General features: G+C 44.5%; 1 protein-coding gene across 3 annotated transcripts in view; it reads left to right on the top strand.

The window, feature by feature from the left end:
* The window catches only part of ADGRV1 (adhesion G protein-coupled receptor V1), a 556,327-nt gene that overhangs the window by 23,535 nt on the left and 513,927 nt on the right, over window positions 1-18,865 (top strand). For all 3 annotated transcript variants that reach the window (XM_060235701.1, XM_060235702.1, XM_060235700.1), the window contains exons 7-11: window positions 1,321-1,886; window positions 10,277-10,547; window positions 12,701-13,030; window positions 16,399-16,575; window positions 17,584-17,807. In XM_060235701.1, the coding sequence (XP_060091684.1) occupies window positions 1,321-1,886; window positions 10,277-10,547; window positions 12,701-13,030; window positions 16,399-16,575; window positions 17,584-17,807 (1,568 nt within the window). The remainder of the gene's footprint in view (window positions 1-1,320; window positions 1,887-10,276; window positions 10,548-12,700; window positions 13,031-16,398; window positions 16,576-17,583; window positions 17,808-18,865) is intronic.

The following is an 18,865-nucleotide window of genomic DNA, read 5'->3' as shown; positions in this document are numbered from 1 at the left end:
TTGTCTGTATGTTTAAAATAGATATCACTATGAACTAAGATCCATTTATTTTAAATAGTAAATCACCATCCATGTGAATTCATATAATTACATAAATTATTACTGCAAATTATAAACTTTGTATAGCAGACTACAGAGATAAAATATATAGTACTAAAATGAAGATTTGTGAGAGATCGTGTATGGGCTAAAACTGGTTGGGGAATACAAGTCAAAACCTATTTTGAAAGTACAAATGCCACAAACTAAATAAGGAATGAATGCTGGCCTTGGCTTCAAAGACAGCTTGAATACCCACTCTTGAATACCATCTTTAGAAAAGCATTTGAGGGTGGCCAATAAATGAATATGAAAGAGAGGGAAATGGTAGGGAGTAGGGAACTTGGACTCTTACTTGGAAGCTTGAGACAATAGATTTGCTTAGAAAAGATGTTACACACTAACTGGCCATTTACAACCAGGCAGTCTCTGAAGTACTGAGTTTACTAAGTTTTCTTTTAGAAATGAATGGTGTTGTTGAATTTCAGAGTCAGGGAACAGGTGCATGAGTTTTTCAAAGCAATTTGCTTTGGGGTGAGAATTGAGTTCTATTAAGATTCTATAGCTATGGCATTGAACAAGAAATGTAAATAATATTTTATTATACTGGACAGTGAACAAGGTCTTCCTAATTGTGTTGCCCACACTGTAGAATTCCTTCACAAGGGAAGGTTAACAAGCAAGATCTGTCTTGTTTTTAGGGAATTCTTAAAGATTGTTATGATCCAGTGAATATTTGGAGGCATTAGAGTACAATTCCGATTAAATCATGCATAAAAATGACCTCTGAGCCATAACCAAAAGTTAATATAAGTTTTTTTTGGTTGATGTTCAAATATTTAAGATGCTTTAGGAGTTAGATTATACAAGTTCGTGTTTGGATATCAAGCCAAGCTTTATAACCTAGAAACTGGACTCTTTAGTATTGTATTACCATAAACAAATTATGACATAATTGCTCCAGAATTATTCACATTTAAACAATATACTAATTGAAAATTCTACATGTCTCCATTATGCATAGGAATTAGTATCATTAAAAGCTGTAGATTGTTCTGCATAAAAATGTTCATACTGCATATTTTGAGTCTTAAAAAGCATTTTACACTTTCCAGAAGAGAGAACTTTAATTGGAGGGTTTTGCCTCACAGTGCTTCCCAAATTTCTCATTTTTTTCTTTTGGAAAAATTTTGTGGAAAGTCATTTGAGAAGCCCTGTTTTTTTTGTTGCTAATTTGCCACTGTATACTTTTGATATGAGTTGTTCTTATTACTTTTCTAGATACCAGAAAATGATGAGAGATTTATTATTCATCTGAAAAGTGTAGAAGGAGGAGCAGAAATCAACGCATCAAAAAAATCTGTCGAAATTAATGTTAAGAAAAATGATAGCCCTGTGCGATTTACCCAAGGTGTTTATATGATACATGAAGAAGATGGTATAATAACTATTCCAATTGTTCGGGGTAAAGAAGATGGTGGAAACATAATTGGGCCTGATGAATATGAGGTCTCCATCCGCTACATCATTGTAACTGGAAATTCAACAGCACATGCACAGATTAATTTAGACTTTCTAGATCTACAGCCAAATACAACTGTTGTTTTTCCTCCTCTAGTACATGAAACTTCTATAAAATTCAAAATCCTTGATGATGCCATACCAGAAATAGCTGAGACATTTCATATTGTGCTACTTAAGGACACTTTGCAGGGAGATGCTGTTTTAACAAATCCTTCTGTTGTTCAAGTAACCATTAAACCCAATGATAAACCTTACGGAGTACTATCCATCAACAGTATTTTGTTTACACGAACAGTTATTATTGATGAAGATCAAATGTTAAGGTACTGCATCTCTTCCTTCTATGAATAAGTAAATTATCACGTCTCACAAATCTAATTTAAGACAACAAATCCTTGACATGTTGGGGGGATGGGGTTTCATATTTCTTTGAAGGCACTTTTCTGTGTGTGATGTTATTTGGAATTTAACCTTGAAGTGTTTTTTGTTATAATACACTCTTGAGACACTGAGTCAGGATCAGGATTATGTAAATATCAACTGGGGTTACAGTTCTTATAGAGCCTCATGGAAGCCCTATGAGAAGAATTCTGAGACGTTTCATTCATAAAGGATTATTGAAACTAGCCTATAGTGACATAGAGACTTTTGTTTAATTACTTCTGTAATTACAAGTGCAAATTATATACAGTGGCCTCAATCCAGAGAAACTTATTTCACTTGAAGCCACAATTAAATTAACAGGAATTGTTATCTAACCATTCTATTCCACTGATTTCAGTGTAATTTATTTGCAGTTGTTTTCTCTGGATTTGGGCTGGTATGCTGGAATATGTTTCTTCTATCCATAGTTAAGATTGTATACTATAGATTGTAACAGAAGATCTTCTTTGTAGTCTCGGTGCAGTCCTTGGCTCTATGCCTGCACTGAGCCCAATCTCAGAATTGAGAGCTTTCTCAAATGTGTCTTTTTGGTGCACTCTCCCCTTCTCCCCAGGAGCAGGCTTGCTCTGCACATTCCTGGAACTGAGGAGAAAGTGCCAACTGCCCTGTTCCTTTCTGACTGCCACGCCAACCACATCTCTTTGTCATCACTCCTTGTCCGACTGTTTTGAAAAACTCTTCCTTTTACTTCTGTTTCCTCTTTCTTCTTTCTCACTGTCTTGAATAATAATTTTTAAAAGGTTTTCTATTTTTATCTCTATTGTCTTCAGCCTCCCTCCTCCTCCTTCCACTTAACCTCCCCTTCCCTCTCTGGATTTCCGCGGCTTATGGAAGGGGCAGTTTACTTTAAGAAGTGTAAGTCCTGTAATGTCAGACTCTCGTCCACAGACGGGGACAAGCTTTGCCTACTCTGCCTTGGGGAGACTCATAAGGAGTTGGCACTTTTCAAAATTCATTCATTCAAGACATTGTTCAAAATTCACCATGCAAACAAGAAGGAATCAGGCTGCAAGGCTTAAAAGTCTACTCCTAGAATCCTCACTTCAGCCCCAAACTTCAAGATCGCAAACAACAACGCGTCTACCGCTGCAACTGAGGGAAGATTCGGCATGATCCTTGTGAATGAGAAATGATTTGCATTGCTTTTCATGAATTGTTCAGGAGTTGAGATCATAGTTAAATCAACACCACGGTTTTGAGCTAATATGACTAGTTCTGCTTCATATAGGTGCCTTTTAAGTGTTCTTCCTAGTGTGTGAGCCATTTATCCATGAGCAGCTCCTTCATGACTCTGGAAGTCTTTAAATAACCTAAATCTTCTTCGTGGTCTCTGTGCAGTCCCACACATGGGTCTTGCCGCAGGCAACGGATCCATACCTCGGAGCTCCAATAGCTCGCCTATAGCGTCTTTTGGCGCGCTTTCCTCCCGCCCTGGAGAGCAGGCAGCGACTGCGCATGCCTGGAGCGGGGGGAGAGCGCCCATTCCACTCAGTTTCTTCCCTACCGCCGCCCGGACAACACCCTCCTCGCTGCGTTCCTACTTAGCTCGTCAGTTACCTCATCCTTTGCGTTTCTCTTTCTTCTCATCTTGGTATTGTATTCCTCTCCTTCTTATATTTCCTTTTTCGTCCCGGAAAATTAAAAAAAAAAAAAAGGCCCGTCTCTGCGCTATCTTTCCCCTCTTCTCCCTCCCCTCCCTCCCCTGTCCGGAGCGCATGGAAGGGAAAGTTACCTTTAAAAAGTGCACGCGCTGTGGGACCAAAATCCCCACCTCGGATGGCCACAGCCACTGCCTATTCTGCCTGGGGGAAGCCCATCGAGTTGACTCCTGTCCTCACTGTGCTAACTTCGGCAAGCAGGCCCGTAAGAACTGTGCAGCCAGGCTCCGGAGTTTCCTGATTGAATTGTCCCTGAGGGCTATGCCCACGTCGGACTCGCCGCCTCCCCAACAACGAGCGGGAGATTCGGCCTCTACGGACGTGGTTCTCTCAAAACAGAAGCACAAGTCCAAAAAGAAACCCTCGAAGCACGCCGATACCGGCCATAAGACTTCGAAGAAATCGCGCCATTTTGAATCCACGGATTCGGCGCCCAAAAAAGCTCGTCATTCCGAATCGGCTGATTCGGCTTCGAGGAAACTCCACGAGTCACATTTGGTTCCCAAGAAGCCTCGGGCACCTACCTCGACTTCGACATTCATGGATCCCACGCCTCCAGCACAGCCGTCACTTCCGCCCGAACTGTCGGCCCCGTCGGACGTCATCACCGACATGCCGCAACTGACGCCTCACTCATCCACAGCAGTGGAGGTGATACCAATTCAATCCCGTTCACCTTCGGTGCATAGCGTGGTTCCTTCGGAGTTTCTAGAGCCCGATCCGACTACCGACTCGACTCAAGCATACCTTAAACCACCTCTTCGGATCGGATCCTTCCGAGATATCGGGATTTCTCCCCTGTACAAGGACTCTGCGACTCAGGCTCTCGCTAATCTAGCTCGTTCTCGTTCGCCTGCTTATCCTCCTACACATCGAATCCGATCCCGGTCGCCGACATTCCGAGGTCGCTCCAGATCTCCACGTAGGCGCCGCGATTCCGGCTCTTCGAGTTACTATCAAGACTACTATGCCCCTGGAAGGTTCGACCGCCTTTACTCTCGGTCTCCTTCGCCCAGACGCCGGTCTTACCACCACTCCTCTCGCTCTCCATCTGTAGAGGGATCGCGTTACTCCCCGTACTCAGCACAATTCTTCGGCCGTGAGGTTCTCACACCTCGGATCCGGTACGAGGACTCCCCTGGACCCCGTGGACGCGATCGGCTTCGAGATTCTCCACGACCCCGTGATCGCGATCGGCTTCGAGATTCTCCACGACCCCGTGATCGAGATTCTCCACGACCCCGTGATCAGGATCGGACCCGAAAACTTGATTATTCTCGTGATTCTCCTCGACTTCGTGACCACCGTCGGATTCGAGAGCACGAATACCACTCCCATGCGGAGCCGCTTCGAGTCCGGGACCATTATCATCATCGTGATGTTGCTAGGCCGCGCACTCCATCAGCCTCGGCTTCGATTGCTCCCCCGGTCTCCGCTCCTACGGACCAGCGTGATCAGATCGCAAAGCCTAAGACTGGCACTTCGGACCCGATCCCGCCTCCACATCCTCCTTCGGGTGAGGACTTCCACTCCGAAGGTGACTCGTCAGCATCATCAGACTCTGAAGATCATCCGGACTCGGTAGTCTCCGACTCGGCGCCACAGCCCCGCCTTTCCCCATCGGACGCGTCCAAGGCCTATCTCCATCTGATCACCACTATGGCCGAGGCCTTAAAGATTACTCTTCCGTCGGACTCACCAAAGGTGTCTGACATTGTGCATGACTTGGTGCAAGCAGACTTCCCACCGGGTTCACTACTTCCAATGCTACCTGTGCATCTCGAAGGCCTCCGTGAGACCTGGGACAAGCCTGCTTCAGTCCCACCCACCTCTAAACGTTTTGAATCTCTCTACAGCGTTCACACCCCCGAGGCTAAATTCCTTGCTTCCCATCCAGCACCTAATTCTATCATTGTGCATTCAGCCACTAAGGCTAAGCCCTCCAGACATCCGACACCTCCAGACCGAGAGGGCAGGAAGTTGGACACTTTGGCCAGGAAAATGTTCAACCTCGCTTCCACAAATTCCAAACTAAATAACTATCTAGCCTACTTTTTGGCTTACATCTTCAACTTGGCTAACCAATTTATGCCTCTCATCCCTTCCCTTCCCGAACCTTCCCAGAGAACGGCCTCTAGTCTGGTATCCGAACTGTCTAGAGTGTCGAAACAACAGATAAACACCATACGCCACGCTGTTTCCTGCTCATCCAGGGTCTTTGCGTCATCTGTTGCCCTGCGTCACCACGCCTGGCTACGGTCCACCAACTTACAGCCGGACATTAAGCAGAAGATTGAAGACCTCCCTTTTGATGGTCTGGGCCTCTTCCATGCTTCTACCGACGAGGTTCTCACCTCAGTGGATGATGGACGCAAGCGTGCTAAACGCTTGGGAGTTTCCCAACCGTTCTCCCAACAGTTCAACCGTACAAAACCCTGGAGACCATCATTCCAGAAGCGCCAACGGTCACCCAAGCGAAACGACTTCTGGAAGAGGAAGAGTGTGCAGCAGAAGCCTCAGTTTCAACAAAGACCTCGGTCACAACAACTCAAGAAGTCCTCCCTCCCTCCCAAACAGTCTCTTTGACTCTCTTCAAACCCCACCTGCTTACCGCACACGTCTCTCCCCATTCCTTCCCACTTGGAACTCGATCACAACCGACTCCTGGGTGCTGACCATCGTGCGCCTAGGTTACGCAATCGAGTTCATTTCTCCACCTCGTCACCACTACTTCATTGCTACCCCCCCGTCTTCACTCCTCCATCAGGAAATCCTGGACTTGCTCCAGAAAAACGCCATAGAACCCGTCCCTCCTCTACTTCGAGGGACAGGCTTCTATTCGAGATACTTTCTGGTCCCCAAGAGGGATGGAGGCAAGCGTCCCATTCTAGATCTGAGGAAGCTCAACAAGCACATCGAATACAGGAAGTTCAGAATGATCTCCCTGCAGTCCATCTTGCCCCTTATCCCCAGAAATTCCTGGATGGCTTCTCTAGATCTTCAGGACGCTTACTTCCATGTGACCATCCGACCTCAACATCGGAGGTATCTGCGGTTCGCCATGGGCCAGGACCACTTCCAATATGTGTCCCTACCATTCGGCCTCTCCACTGCACCCCGCGTTTTCACCAAGTGCATGGCAGTGGTGGCAGCTGCGCTTCGCATTCGGAACATCCCAGTCTTCCCATACATCGACGACTGGCTTTTCATAGCTCCGACTCAACAACAACTGCAGCACAACCTCAACACAGCTCTCACCCTTCTGAGATCCCTGGGCCTTCGCGTGAATGCGTCAAAATCACACCTCACACCTACCCAGGACCTAAAGTTCATAGGGGCCCTTCTACGCACTTCTCTCCATCGTGTTTTCCTCCCCGAGGATCGGGCACTAACTATCATTGCCTTGGCCAAGTCAGTTCAACAACAGCCTCGTCAGTCTGCATTCACAATCCAACGCCTGCTGGGCCTCATGGCCGCCACAACATCTGTCCTTTACTTTGCCAGGCTACGGATGCGACAACTATAGCTCTGGTTTGTACGAGCCTACCACCCCCAGGCACAACCGCAGAGCGTTTTGCTTACTGTTCCGCAGAGAGCACTTCTATCTCTCACGTGGTGGACTGTACCCAACAATCTCCTCGCAGGCAAGCCGTTTCTACCGACTCCTCCGACGGCCATCGTGACAACAGACGCCTCCAAGTGGGGATGGGGAGCCCACTTAGAGGACAAGACCGTCAGGGGGCTTTGGACTCCCTCCGAGAGGGCCATGCACATAAACTGCTTAGAACTGATTGCTGTGCACAGGGCCCTTCAATCGTTCCTCCCACTGATAAGGGGTCGGCACGTTCAGATCTCCACGGACAATATGGCAACAGTTTACTACATAAACAAGCAGGGAGGCACCAGATCCCTCCGTCTGTGCCGTATAGCCGTACTACTCTGGGAATGGTGTGTCAACCACAACATCTACATGACTGCCATTCACCTCCCGGGTGTGGAGAACATTCTGGCCGACTCCCTCAGCAGGGTTCGCATAGACGACCACGAATGGTCCATCAATCCGACCTACCTTCGTCGTATCTTCCGATGCTTCGGAACACCCAAGGTGGACGTCTTTGCTTCCAGGGACAATGCCAAATGTCCTCGATTTTATTCCAGGAGGGGCAACGACGCCTTCCTACACAGCTGGACAGGTCCTCTTCACTACTTCTTCCCACCAACCCCCCTTCTGACACGGGTGTTGGTAAAGATAGCACGAGATGGCACGGACTGCATCCTCATTGCTCCATGGTGGCCTCGGCAACCGTGGTTCACGAGGCTTCTTCAAATGTCCCGCCACACTTACCGCCGTCTTCCTCCTGTGGGCGACCTTTTATCCCAGGCCAGTGGTCAGGTTCTACATCACAACCCTCGGGTTCTGGCCTTGGCAGCCTGGAGAATACATCCGCCTGCCTCTCCACAGAGGTAGCCACATCATCCTCAACGCAAGGAAGCCTTCCACTAGACTTTCGTACCAACGCAAATGGAAGCGCTTCTGCTCATTCGCGACATCTAATCATCTGCAGCCAGAATCAGCACCCCTTAACCTGATCCTTGATTATCTACTTTCTCTACAGAAATCAGGACTCTGCGATTCCTCCTTGAAAGTTCACTTATCTGCGGTTTCTGCGTTCCATAACCCTGTTGATGGCAAAACTGTGTTCTCCCATCCCTTGTCTAAGTCCTTTCTTAAGGGCATGTTACACCTCAATCCACCTGTTAAGCCCTTCGTCCCGACCTGGAGTTTGTCACTAGTCCTTTCCTGCTTGATGAAAGTTCCCTTTGAACCTATGGCTACCATAGACCTTAACCTTCTTTCCTGGAAGACAGCATTGCTGGTAGCCCTTACCTCAGGCAAACGGGCAAGTGACTTATGCGCCTTCCGCCACAATCCTCCCTACACCATTTTCCACAAGGACAAAGTTGTTCTGCGACCGGACCCTGCGTTCCTTCCTAAGGTTGTCTCCCAGTTCCACTTATCGACTTCAACTTCTCTACCAACGTTTTTCTCCAACCCATCCGACCAGGGTCAACGAGCCCTGCACTCTCTGGACGTTAGAAGGGCTTTATCTTTCTACCTTGATCGTACACAACCTTTCCGTAAGGACCCTAATCTATTTGTGGCCTACGGAAAGCCTCACAGAGGACACAAAATCTCTACCCAGAGACTATCTAAATGGGTAGTTAGTGCCATCAGGTTGTGTTACGAACTGGCTAAACAGCCTCTGCCCGAAGGTCTTAAGGCTCACTCTACTAGAGCGGTCTCGATGTCTTCGGCTTTCCTGCAAGGCGTCTCCCTAGAGGACATTTGTACGGCTGCATCGTGGTCCTCACCTTCCACGTTCGTCTCCCATTATGCTTTAGACGTTCGTGCGAGACGTGACGCCTCCTTCGGTCAAGCGGTCCTCAGATCCATCTTCCACTGATGTCAGGGGTGAGTGCATCCGCTTCCATCTCTACGTTGCATAATATGATGTGATTGCATATGATGTGATTGGGTTACGTGACTAACTTTCTTCTTTTACCAGCACCCTCCTCCAGGACATTTAGCTGGCTAGTCACCCATGTGTGGGACTGCACAGAGACCACGAAGAAGATAAACAGGTTGCTTACCTGTAACTGATGATCTTCGAGTGGTCATCTGTGCAGTCACACATGCCCACCCAGCCTTCCCCGCTGCTGGCCTCTTGTAATTGTTGCTTAACCTTGTATAGTGTCAGTGCCAACGGCGGCTGGAAGAAACTGAGTGGAATGGGCGCTCTCCCCCCGCTCCAGGCATGCGCAGTCGCTGCCTGCTCCCCAGGGCGGGAGGAAAGCGCGCCAAAAGACGCTATAGGCGAGCTATTGGAGCTCCGAGGTATGGATCCGTTGCCTGCGGCAAGACCCATGTGTGTGACTGCACAGATGACCACTCGAAGATCATCAGTTACAGGTAAGCAACCTGTTTTTATGTGGTCAGCTGTTAATCAGAGTCCCACAAAATCAACACCCTTCCCAGAGATGTGCCAGTCCAGTTCATTGGAAAAGACCACACAATCTGCTCTTGCCACATGGATTGGCGTTTAAACATTCACTTGTATCAAAACTGCTTATGGATAAATGTCTTCCAGGTGGCTGGAAGAACATCTAAGAGTACCTTGCTCTAAATATAAATCAGTAGTCAGTGAAATTAGTGTATAGTAAGAGCTTTCCACTTGTGATTTCTTTTAATTAGTTCTGCCAGTGGGATCAGTGACCTGACTACTGGAACATCAAGGAGTACATATCCTCTCTACCAGATGTGTGCAAATACTCTCACTGTGTGTGCATGTTTATGCACACAGGCTATCTAACACAGACAGGGATATCATGAATATCTGTACTTTTTTTCTTCTAATAGCAAGAAAGTTGCATATTTTGTGTTGTGTCCTAAACAAGTCAACATATTTTAAACTGGCATGAAACCATGAAGGGGGCAAAATGCCAGCCAAGAAAATTACAAACACAATTATACAGAACAGGAAAGAATTCCCCATCTTGGCAAGAAACCAGTGTCTAAAACAGAAATGTGAAATGTTGTTTTCAACTTATAGGTATGAAGGTATCAGTATTGTAAGGAATGGTGGAACACATGGAAATATTTCAGTAACCTGGATTATAACACGCAACAACAGTGATCCTTCACCTGTGACTACAGATATAACTCCAGACTCAGGAATGTTACATTTTGAACAAGGGCAGATGTTAGCAACCCTTTCTCTGAGTATAATTAATGATGATATTCCTGAAGAAGCAGAACCCTATTTGCTTAGAATTCTGGCTCACACAATTCAAGGGGGAGCAGAAGTGAGTGAACCAGCTGAGGTAAGTCTTTGTTTACTTTCTTCTGAGGAAATTTAGGCAAGAAATTCTAAATAAATAAAATGATTATGCTAGAATAAAAGTAAAGTCCCACTTACGTGTTTATTTACTTCATTTATTCCTTGCCTTTTCACTGGGGACCCAAGGTGGCTTACATCCTTCTCCTCTCCTCCTTTGAAGTAGGTTAGACTGAAGATTGTGTAACTTGCCCAAGGTCACCCGGTAAACTTCCATGGCAAAGTCAGAATTCAAACCTGGGTCTCCAAGATCCTAGCCTACTACTCTAACCAATACTGGTTATCTTTTCATTTTGATGCAATAGTTAGAGCATTAAATTTCATTTCCAAGAGCTCTTAGTCCAGATGCGTCTTGTACAATATATGTGGAAGTAACATTACAGCCAAGTGTTTTGTATTTGTGCACACAAGTATGTGTGCATAGAGTTGAATCCAGCAGAGGAGCTCAGAGAAAGAGTTGGTGGAGTGAATCTTTCTCCACTTTCCCCAAGCAGCCTGCTGTTTGTCCTGAAACTCCTCTCTGAAAGAACCTCACAAGCAAAGTGTGCCACAGGCTGAAGTGCTGCAACAGTGAGAGGGAATCAAATAAAATCACTTATTCTGCTTGCAACTTGTGTTAAACATGGGCAGATCTGCTCTACAAACTCCTTCAATGAAGTCTTCTGCTGGAACCAAACTCTATAATATGTTCTAATCAATGTACCTAGGTTATGAATGAAACTTGCAACTGAAATCTTGTCATGCATGCTCCCCCCCCCCCCCACAGATTCATTCTTCCCCTTAGAGTGCCTGCAAAGGGCTTGGGAAGATTCAAATTAAAAAGTAAATCCATTGATATTATCTAGGCTACAGTCTCTACACCAAATACTAGCTAGGACATCAGGATGTATAAACAAACAGTTAATTCTTTCATGGCTTCAGGCAGAGAACTTGCAAATTCCTACAAAAACTTGGACCAGTCTCATGGGTGATCATAGCCAGGGATCAGTGAATGGAATGGTATCTGTACTTGGGTGCCAGTTAATTCTGCTATCTAACTGTGTCTGTGAAAAACAAAACTACCGGTAATTGAGAGAGACGGCCAGAGGGGGCATTGAAAACAAGTAGGCAGACATTTTCCCATTTTAAATGTTCCTGATATCTATATTTGGTTACAGCTCAACTCTTAATTAAAATAGGTTTCTTCTCCCTGCCCCCCAAACATGGAGACCAAAGTATGTTTCCGGCCAGTGTTACTGAAAATTTTATGTTAAAATAAACAATTGCTTTCCCTGTTAGGCTTCCCAAGTTCTCACTGGAGACAGCGGTTCCCCCAATTCTGGAGCCTCCAACCTGCCACCCCATAATGGGCTAGCGGTGGGTGCCCTGCCTCTGAAGAGCTCTGGCATGCCGCAGCATGCCTTGTGTGATGACATCACCTGGAAGTGGCGTTATTGTGCTGGGCATGACACTTTAGCAATTAGGTAAAAACTCTGTGGTGCCATAGAGTTTTTACCTGATGGCTAGAATGTAATGCATGCAACATGCCCGGTGCAATAACATCACTTCCGAGTGATTTCATTGCACCATGTGCGCTAAAATAATCCCCCCATCTGGAGCAAGGTAAGAGTTGGCAACCTTATTTCTTGTTATATGTTGGCGTTCATCTCATTTAGTGGTTCCCCACACTTTTGGAGGATCTCTGTAGGATACAGTTTCATGGGCAGTTTTTGCCTGTTCCACCAAGGAGTTGTTCCTGATATATGGATATATATTATAAATGCCATGATAAAGCAGCAGAGAGTAGAATGACTTGAAGGGTAAAATGATCCCTTAAGGCTCATTTTACATGACCCTCAAGCATGATTACTGCCCACTCATTCTTATGTAGTTGCTGTAAGCATTTCAGTTCTGATCTGTTGCAGAGATGTGTTGATTCTTTGTCACTGAACCTTGCAAAGTCTCTTCCATTGGTTTTAGCAGCATCTCACCATCAGTATGAACAAGTGATTACCACAACTAAAAAAACCATATGGGGGATTGGAGTTCTGTGGCCCTATGCTTTGCAATGAGAAACCACAAGCATTAGCGGGAGCATATGGTACAGATTGCTGTGGTAACTTATACTTCTTTTTTGTTGTTGTTTTGTTGATCTTGTAGCTTTTATTCTATATCCAGGACAGTGATGATGTTTATGGTGTCATAAAGTTCTACCCTTTGGAGAACCAGAGGATAGAAAGCAGCCCAGATGGACGATATTTGTCCCTTAGCTTTGCAAGGCAAAAGGGAACAGTGGGAGATGTGAAGCTATCTTACACTGTAATGTATATTCCGGCTGGGCCTGTGGATCCTGAGCGAACTAAAGAAGGTATCCTAAACATTTCTGGAAGAAGCATCCTTCATTTACCTGAAAGAAAAACTGAAGACACTGTAAAAGTACCAATAAGAAATGATGCATTTCTTCAAAATGGTGCCCATTTCCTAGTACTGGTAGGTGAATTTATTTGTATGGTGTGAAGTAATAATGACTTACTGTAATGTGCTGTTTTATGGCAAATTGTTTTGTTTGTGAAAATATTATTTTGTACAGAGGTATCAGTACTATCACTAAGATTTAATGTAGCTGTAACATTTTCAGTCATTAACCATGGTAAAGAAACTGGAGATGAATCATGAAAAATAATTTCCCCTTCTTTTAGCCTTTTCCTTCTCATAACTGGAGTTTGAAGGATGTTTGAAGTGGTGAAGTAGAGATGTGGTTAGTGTTGATAATGCTTTAGGTTGGTGAAGATGTAACCATTAACAATGGAATTGTTTTAAATAAAACACTCAGAGAACAAACTAATGTTCTTCAAGGGTACACCCAGCTGAATTGCACACTATCATTTGCAATGAAGAGAGAGAGAACATAAGAGAAGCCATGTTGGCCCATGTAGTCCAACACTCTGTCACATAGTGCTAGGGTTGCAAAGTCCAGTTCAAGAAATATCTGGGGACTTTGGGGGTGGAGCCAGGAGATATTGGGGGTGGAGTCATAAGCAAAGTTATGAGAAGCGCAATTGAACTCCAGCGGGAGTTCTGGCCATCACATTTAAAGGAACCATACACCTTTTAAATGCCTTCCCTACATTAGAAATAATGAAGGATAGGGGCGCCTTTTGGGGGGGCTCATAGAATTGGACTCCCTGGTCCAATCTTTTTGAAACTTGGAGAGCATTTTGAGGAGAGTCATCAGATGCTATGCTATGCCTCTACCTCAAAAAACAGCTCATCCAGAACCCCAGATACTCCCAGATCAATTCTCCATTATATCCTATGAGAATCTATCTCCATAGAGAATAATGAAGTGCCCAGCAGATATCTCCCCTCCCCCGTTTCTGACGACTCTGAAGTGGGGGATTGGCATCTCTACTCACAAGTTGCTGAACTTCCAACTTCTTCAAAGTAACACAGAGCAACCAAAGGTTCAAGTTTACCTTTCCTATGCAAATGACCTCTGAAAAGATTGTGCAACCAACAGAGGGTCTGGGCTGCTTTCACAGCCACTGGGAGCAGCCTGCTCCCCCTCCCCCATTCAAACTTAAAGACACAGACACACCATTGCAAGAGGAAGCCTTTCCAAGTGGAGTCTGAAGCCTCCAGAGGTGAAAAGGCGCATGGTGGCTGTAGGGGCGGGGCTTCCCCCCGCCAGCCAGCCGACCAGGAGTGAGAAGGAGCCTGGGAAAGCAGGAAAACCCCCACTGGAACCTGGGGATTGGCAAGCCTATATAGTGGCCAAAAAACCATGTGCCATCAGGAGGTCCACCAATGGAGCCAGGACACTAGAAGCTCTCTCACTGCTGCCCCTCTCCAAGCACCAAGAATACAGAGCATCACTTGTCCCAGACAGAGAGTTCCATCTGTACCTTGTGGCTGATAGCCACTGATGGACCTCTGCTCCATATGTTTATCCAAATTCAAAGATTCCAAAATATTTTGACATAAAAGTTTAGGGTTGCCAGGTCTGGGTTGGAAAATACCTGGAGACTTTGGGGGGTAGGACCAGGAGACGGTGGGGTTTTAGAAGAGGAGAGGCCTTGGCATGGTACAATGCCATAGAGTCCACCTTTCAAAGCAGCCATTTTCTCCAGGGGAGCTGATCTCTGCCAGCTGGAGATCAGTTGTAAAAGCAGGAGATCTCCAGGCCTCACCTGGAGGCTGGCAGCCTTATGTTCAAGACAATACTTACACTCTTACAGCATTAAGTGAGAAAATCCCTGATGATTTAAGATACTTGTTTGTTTACCATGTGTGATGAATTTTTGATAGTTTTGCATTGCCCCTCAGGGTTTCCTTCTTTTAGGAACTTTAGGAAGCAGTAATAACCATGATAGTGAAAACAAATCTGCTTGAGCCTTTTGTGGGTTTTGGAGGCACATTCTGTGTACTCCCAAACCCATCAATTTGCATATGTGTGAGTGAGCAGCTTGAGCCTGTAAGGACCAGCTGAACTCATCTGCCGCATCATCTGTCTGCATCTGAATGGATCATTCACAACAGTGTTACAAAGGATTTGGGGCAGATCAAATATAACTTTGTGCTCCAAACAACAATTGTTAACAAGAAGGGGTGTGCGCTTGAGCTGAAATAATTCCCAAGAAATACCTTATCAGTATTTAAAGGGTATTTTCTCAGCTGATCACTGAGAGAGCTGGTGATTCAGTGATCTGAAAATGGCTGCCCCAAAAATATTTGGGATTTGTTGGGAGTTGACAGATAGCCGCAGTCTAATTAAATGCCTTTGGAGTGAACTGTCAGGCATTTAAATGACTGCAGTCCCTTTAAATGCCTTTGGAGTTACCTTGCCATGATGCAGAATGATGCCACAGCTTGGAGAAGGCATTTAGAGGGACCACTTCCCTTTAAATACCTTTCCCCCCTCCATTGGAATCAATGGAGGATGAAGTACCTTCTTCTGGGACCCTTAGAATTGGATTCCGTGGTGCAAACAGTTTGAAACTGGGGGTGGGTGGGTGGGTTTGCAGCTATATCTGGTGACAGAGATAAATCTGCATAGCTAGTTGCCCCACTTCAAAAAAGAAAATGCTGTAAAGTTGCCTCCATGCTTGAAAGAAGATGGATTGCAGGGTCTCAATTAATTACTCTCAGCATTCTACATGCATTAGAATGATGCAAGGATGCATTAGTCTCTAATTTTGACATATTTATTTCCTTCACTGTTTTTGCCCCAAAATTGAACCCAAACAAATGGTTTCCATATATACTAAACTCACTATTCCTATTTGATCCTTGAATCTGTTAAACATCTTTATTATACCGTATGATAATTTTTCACCTTCTACCTAATGTATGGACTGGTAATTTCTAATTTTGTTTCTGTCTCTGTCTTAACTCTAATTGGCCCTTCTTGGCAACTACCCCCCCCCCCCAATTTGTAGTGGTTGAGGAAATTCTGTTTCACTGTATCTGAAGTGCGCTTGGACACAAAAACTTATACCTTGAATTAAACTTAATTGGTCTTAAAGGTGCCACTAGACTCAAACTTTGTTCAGACCAACACAGCTACCCTTCTGAATTTATGCAGAACAGAGATTCTTACACATGTAGTTATTCTAATATGTGTGGTTGTCTTCTTTCTCCCCATGTTAACTTAAACATTCCAGTATACCGTCTCTTATACCTGTTCCCTCAAGGTGTCCCAAGGACAACTAAAGAACTGGAAGAAGGCCTCTTTTACAATGGAAACTCTGCATGATCAATAAGGAATAGCTAGGAGCGTACTGCACATGTGTGTAAATTGTGGAATGTGTATGAATAGCTGAGAATATAAAGACCTTGGGTTTTTTTCCTACCTGCAGCTTGAAAAAGTTGAACTGCTGAATATTATCCCTCTAGTTCCATCTGTAAGTCCAAGACTAGGTGATAACAAAAACATCTCCTTAAGAATTACCCCTGAGATTGCAAATGGAGAAATTGGTTTTATCAGCAATCTTCCAATAATTTTACATGAGCCAGAGGATTCTATTACTACAGTAGTAAGTAAATATTTTCTTATGTTATCCTTATGGAATATTTATTTCCAGAAGGCAGAGCCTGCCTTCATATAGTGCAGATATTTGCACAGAAACGCAAGATGTACTGAATTAAAATATGCCATGTCTTGGTTCTCTAAAACAAAATAATCTTAATGAGCATGATTCACATTTAAACTGAAATGACATCTGAGCTTTGTATCATATATGGAAAAAGTTACTCAAAGGTAATAGTTAGTCATATAGATGTAATGAAAGTTATGCCCTTCCATTTTCAAATAAAATCAAGCAATATATATGCCAGCTGTAGATTAGCCAATTTTATCTTAACTTTTCCCCCTGTAGAATGTATGTGTAAAAGGACCCATGGATAGAGAAATATAGCAGTGGTCTCAGAGATCACAGCCACCATACTAGCTTCCATAGTCATCTAGCAGAGGAGGTTAACCCATCAATGGTCATATTTCCCCCCCATAGGTTACCCTAGCCTTAGTCAGTTGAATGGGTTATGTCTGGAATGGGTGGTTCCAAGCTCATTCCTTTCCAAGCTGTTTTGTGCAGTTAACAGAATATTTTAGGCTTGAGTATGCCTCCTTGTGTTCAGCTGGCTGCTCAAGCTGCTACTTCTGGCATTGCCTCTTAGCTCTGCCTGTCAGGGAGCTTTAGGAGATTCCTGGATGGAAGTATGAACATTGCTTCTGCTCTCTGGCTGATGTTGGTCTACTTGCTTCCAGTTGTGCTTCTTGTCAGATGGAGTTGCCAGACACCTCAGCAGGCACTGGCCTCCCAGCATGGTTTGTTGATTGTAACCCTACTCACAAGGTGACATTTTAAAAAATACTGCACAATTTTCCAAAGTTTTGCATACGTACAGGGTGCTGGGGAGGTGTTTCTAAAAATACATATTTAATTTTGAAAATATGCCAAACAAAATTTTGAATTAACTGAAGTGTGACAATAACCAGAGCTGCACATGTGTACAAAAAATACAAAACTCAGTATGCATTCTAGGTCTCTATTGCCTTGCATCGAGATGGAACAGATGGACAAGCCACTGTGTTCTGGAGCCTGAAACCTTCTGGACTCAATGCAAAAGCAGTAACTATGGATGATATAAGCCCTTTCTCTGGTTTTGTTGTGTTCTTGTCTGGACAAAGTGACACAGAAATCAACATCACCGTCAAAGCTGATGATAGCCCTGAAATGAATGAGACTCTGATGTTATCACTGGACAGGTATTATTCTTTAATAATTTGTAGGATGCAAAGGAAGATAACCTTTCTGATTTAGCAGTATCAAAGAGAGCCACTTACTACAGCATGTTCATAAACGGCTTAGTAATATCTTTGATTCAAAGATAAATTTCTTACTGTCTTTTCCCTTCTATGAAAATGAACAATTGTACAATGCTGAAACTTGTTTCTATATTTCCTAAAACAGACATAAGATTGCCAGGCCCTGCTGCCTCACCACCAATCAGCTGGCTGGTGAGGGGGGGGACTTACCCCCCCCCCCCAAAAAAGAGGGAGATCCATTTGATGTGCAGCGACATGTCCTAGATGTCACTGCCCATGAGACCCAGAAGTGACATAATCACATCTGGTTCATTGGGGGCTGCTCTGTTATTTGGCAAAACCTATATGGTAGAAGCCAAATTTACTGTAGAACTTTTGCCCAAATACCAGAGTATTGTCCCTACATCCCCAACGTGATGATGGCACTTCTGTGTCACATGGTCAGTGACACAGACACATTGCTGCATGTTGGATGGGCCTCCCTGCTACTCCCAGTAAGTTCCACCATTCCCCACTGGTTGCCAGAAGGGACCTGGCATCCCTAAACATATAGCATTGCCTTATGACTTAATCATACTGGATTTCTATTTCAGGGTCATGTAATGATATATTTCTGTTGAGTGGCCTGTAAAGTCTGTTTCTTACTATAACACAAAATAGGAGTCAATAGCACCTTTAAGACCAACTTAGTTTAATTCAGAACGTTATTCTATTGCTAATAAACCTGGGTCAAAATGCCTTCTTTTTGACCCAGGTTTATTAGCAATAGAATAATTAACAGGCATTCTCACATTCTGACATGTTGCTGTTTTATGGTTTGCCATGCTAAGGCAACCCAGATCAAAGGTTTTCTTAATTTGTTAATTTTACTATTCTGCTATTGGTTTTTAACTTTGTACCACTTAGCATTCCAAATCCTACCAGCTATATGTAGCTCTGCTTACTGTACCTCATTCCTCGTCTGAAGAAGTGTGCATGCACACGAAAGCTTATGTTCT

The sequence above is a fragment of the Heteronotia binoei genome, chromosome 4 (genome assembly GCF_032191835.1).
Source record: "Heteronotia binoei isolate CCM8104 ecotype False Entrance Well chromosome 4, APGP_CSIRO_Hbin_v1, whole genome shotgun sequence".
Classification (NCBI taxonomy): Eukaryota; Metazoa; Chordata; class Lepidosauria; order Squamata; family Gekkonidae; genus Heteronotia; species Heteronotia binoei.
Note: the sequence above shows the minus strand (reverse complement) of the source record. Positions and strands in the feature narration are given on the sequence as shown.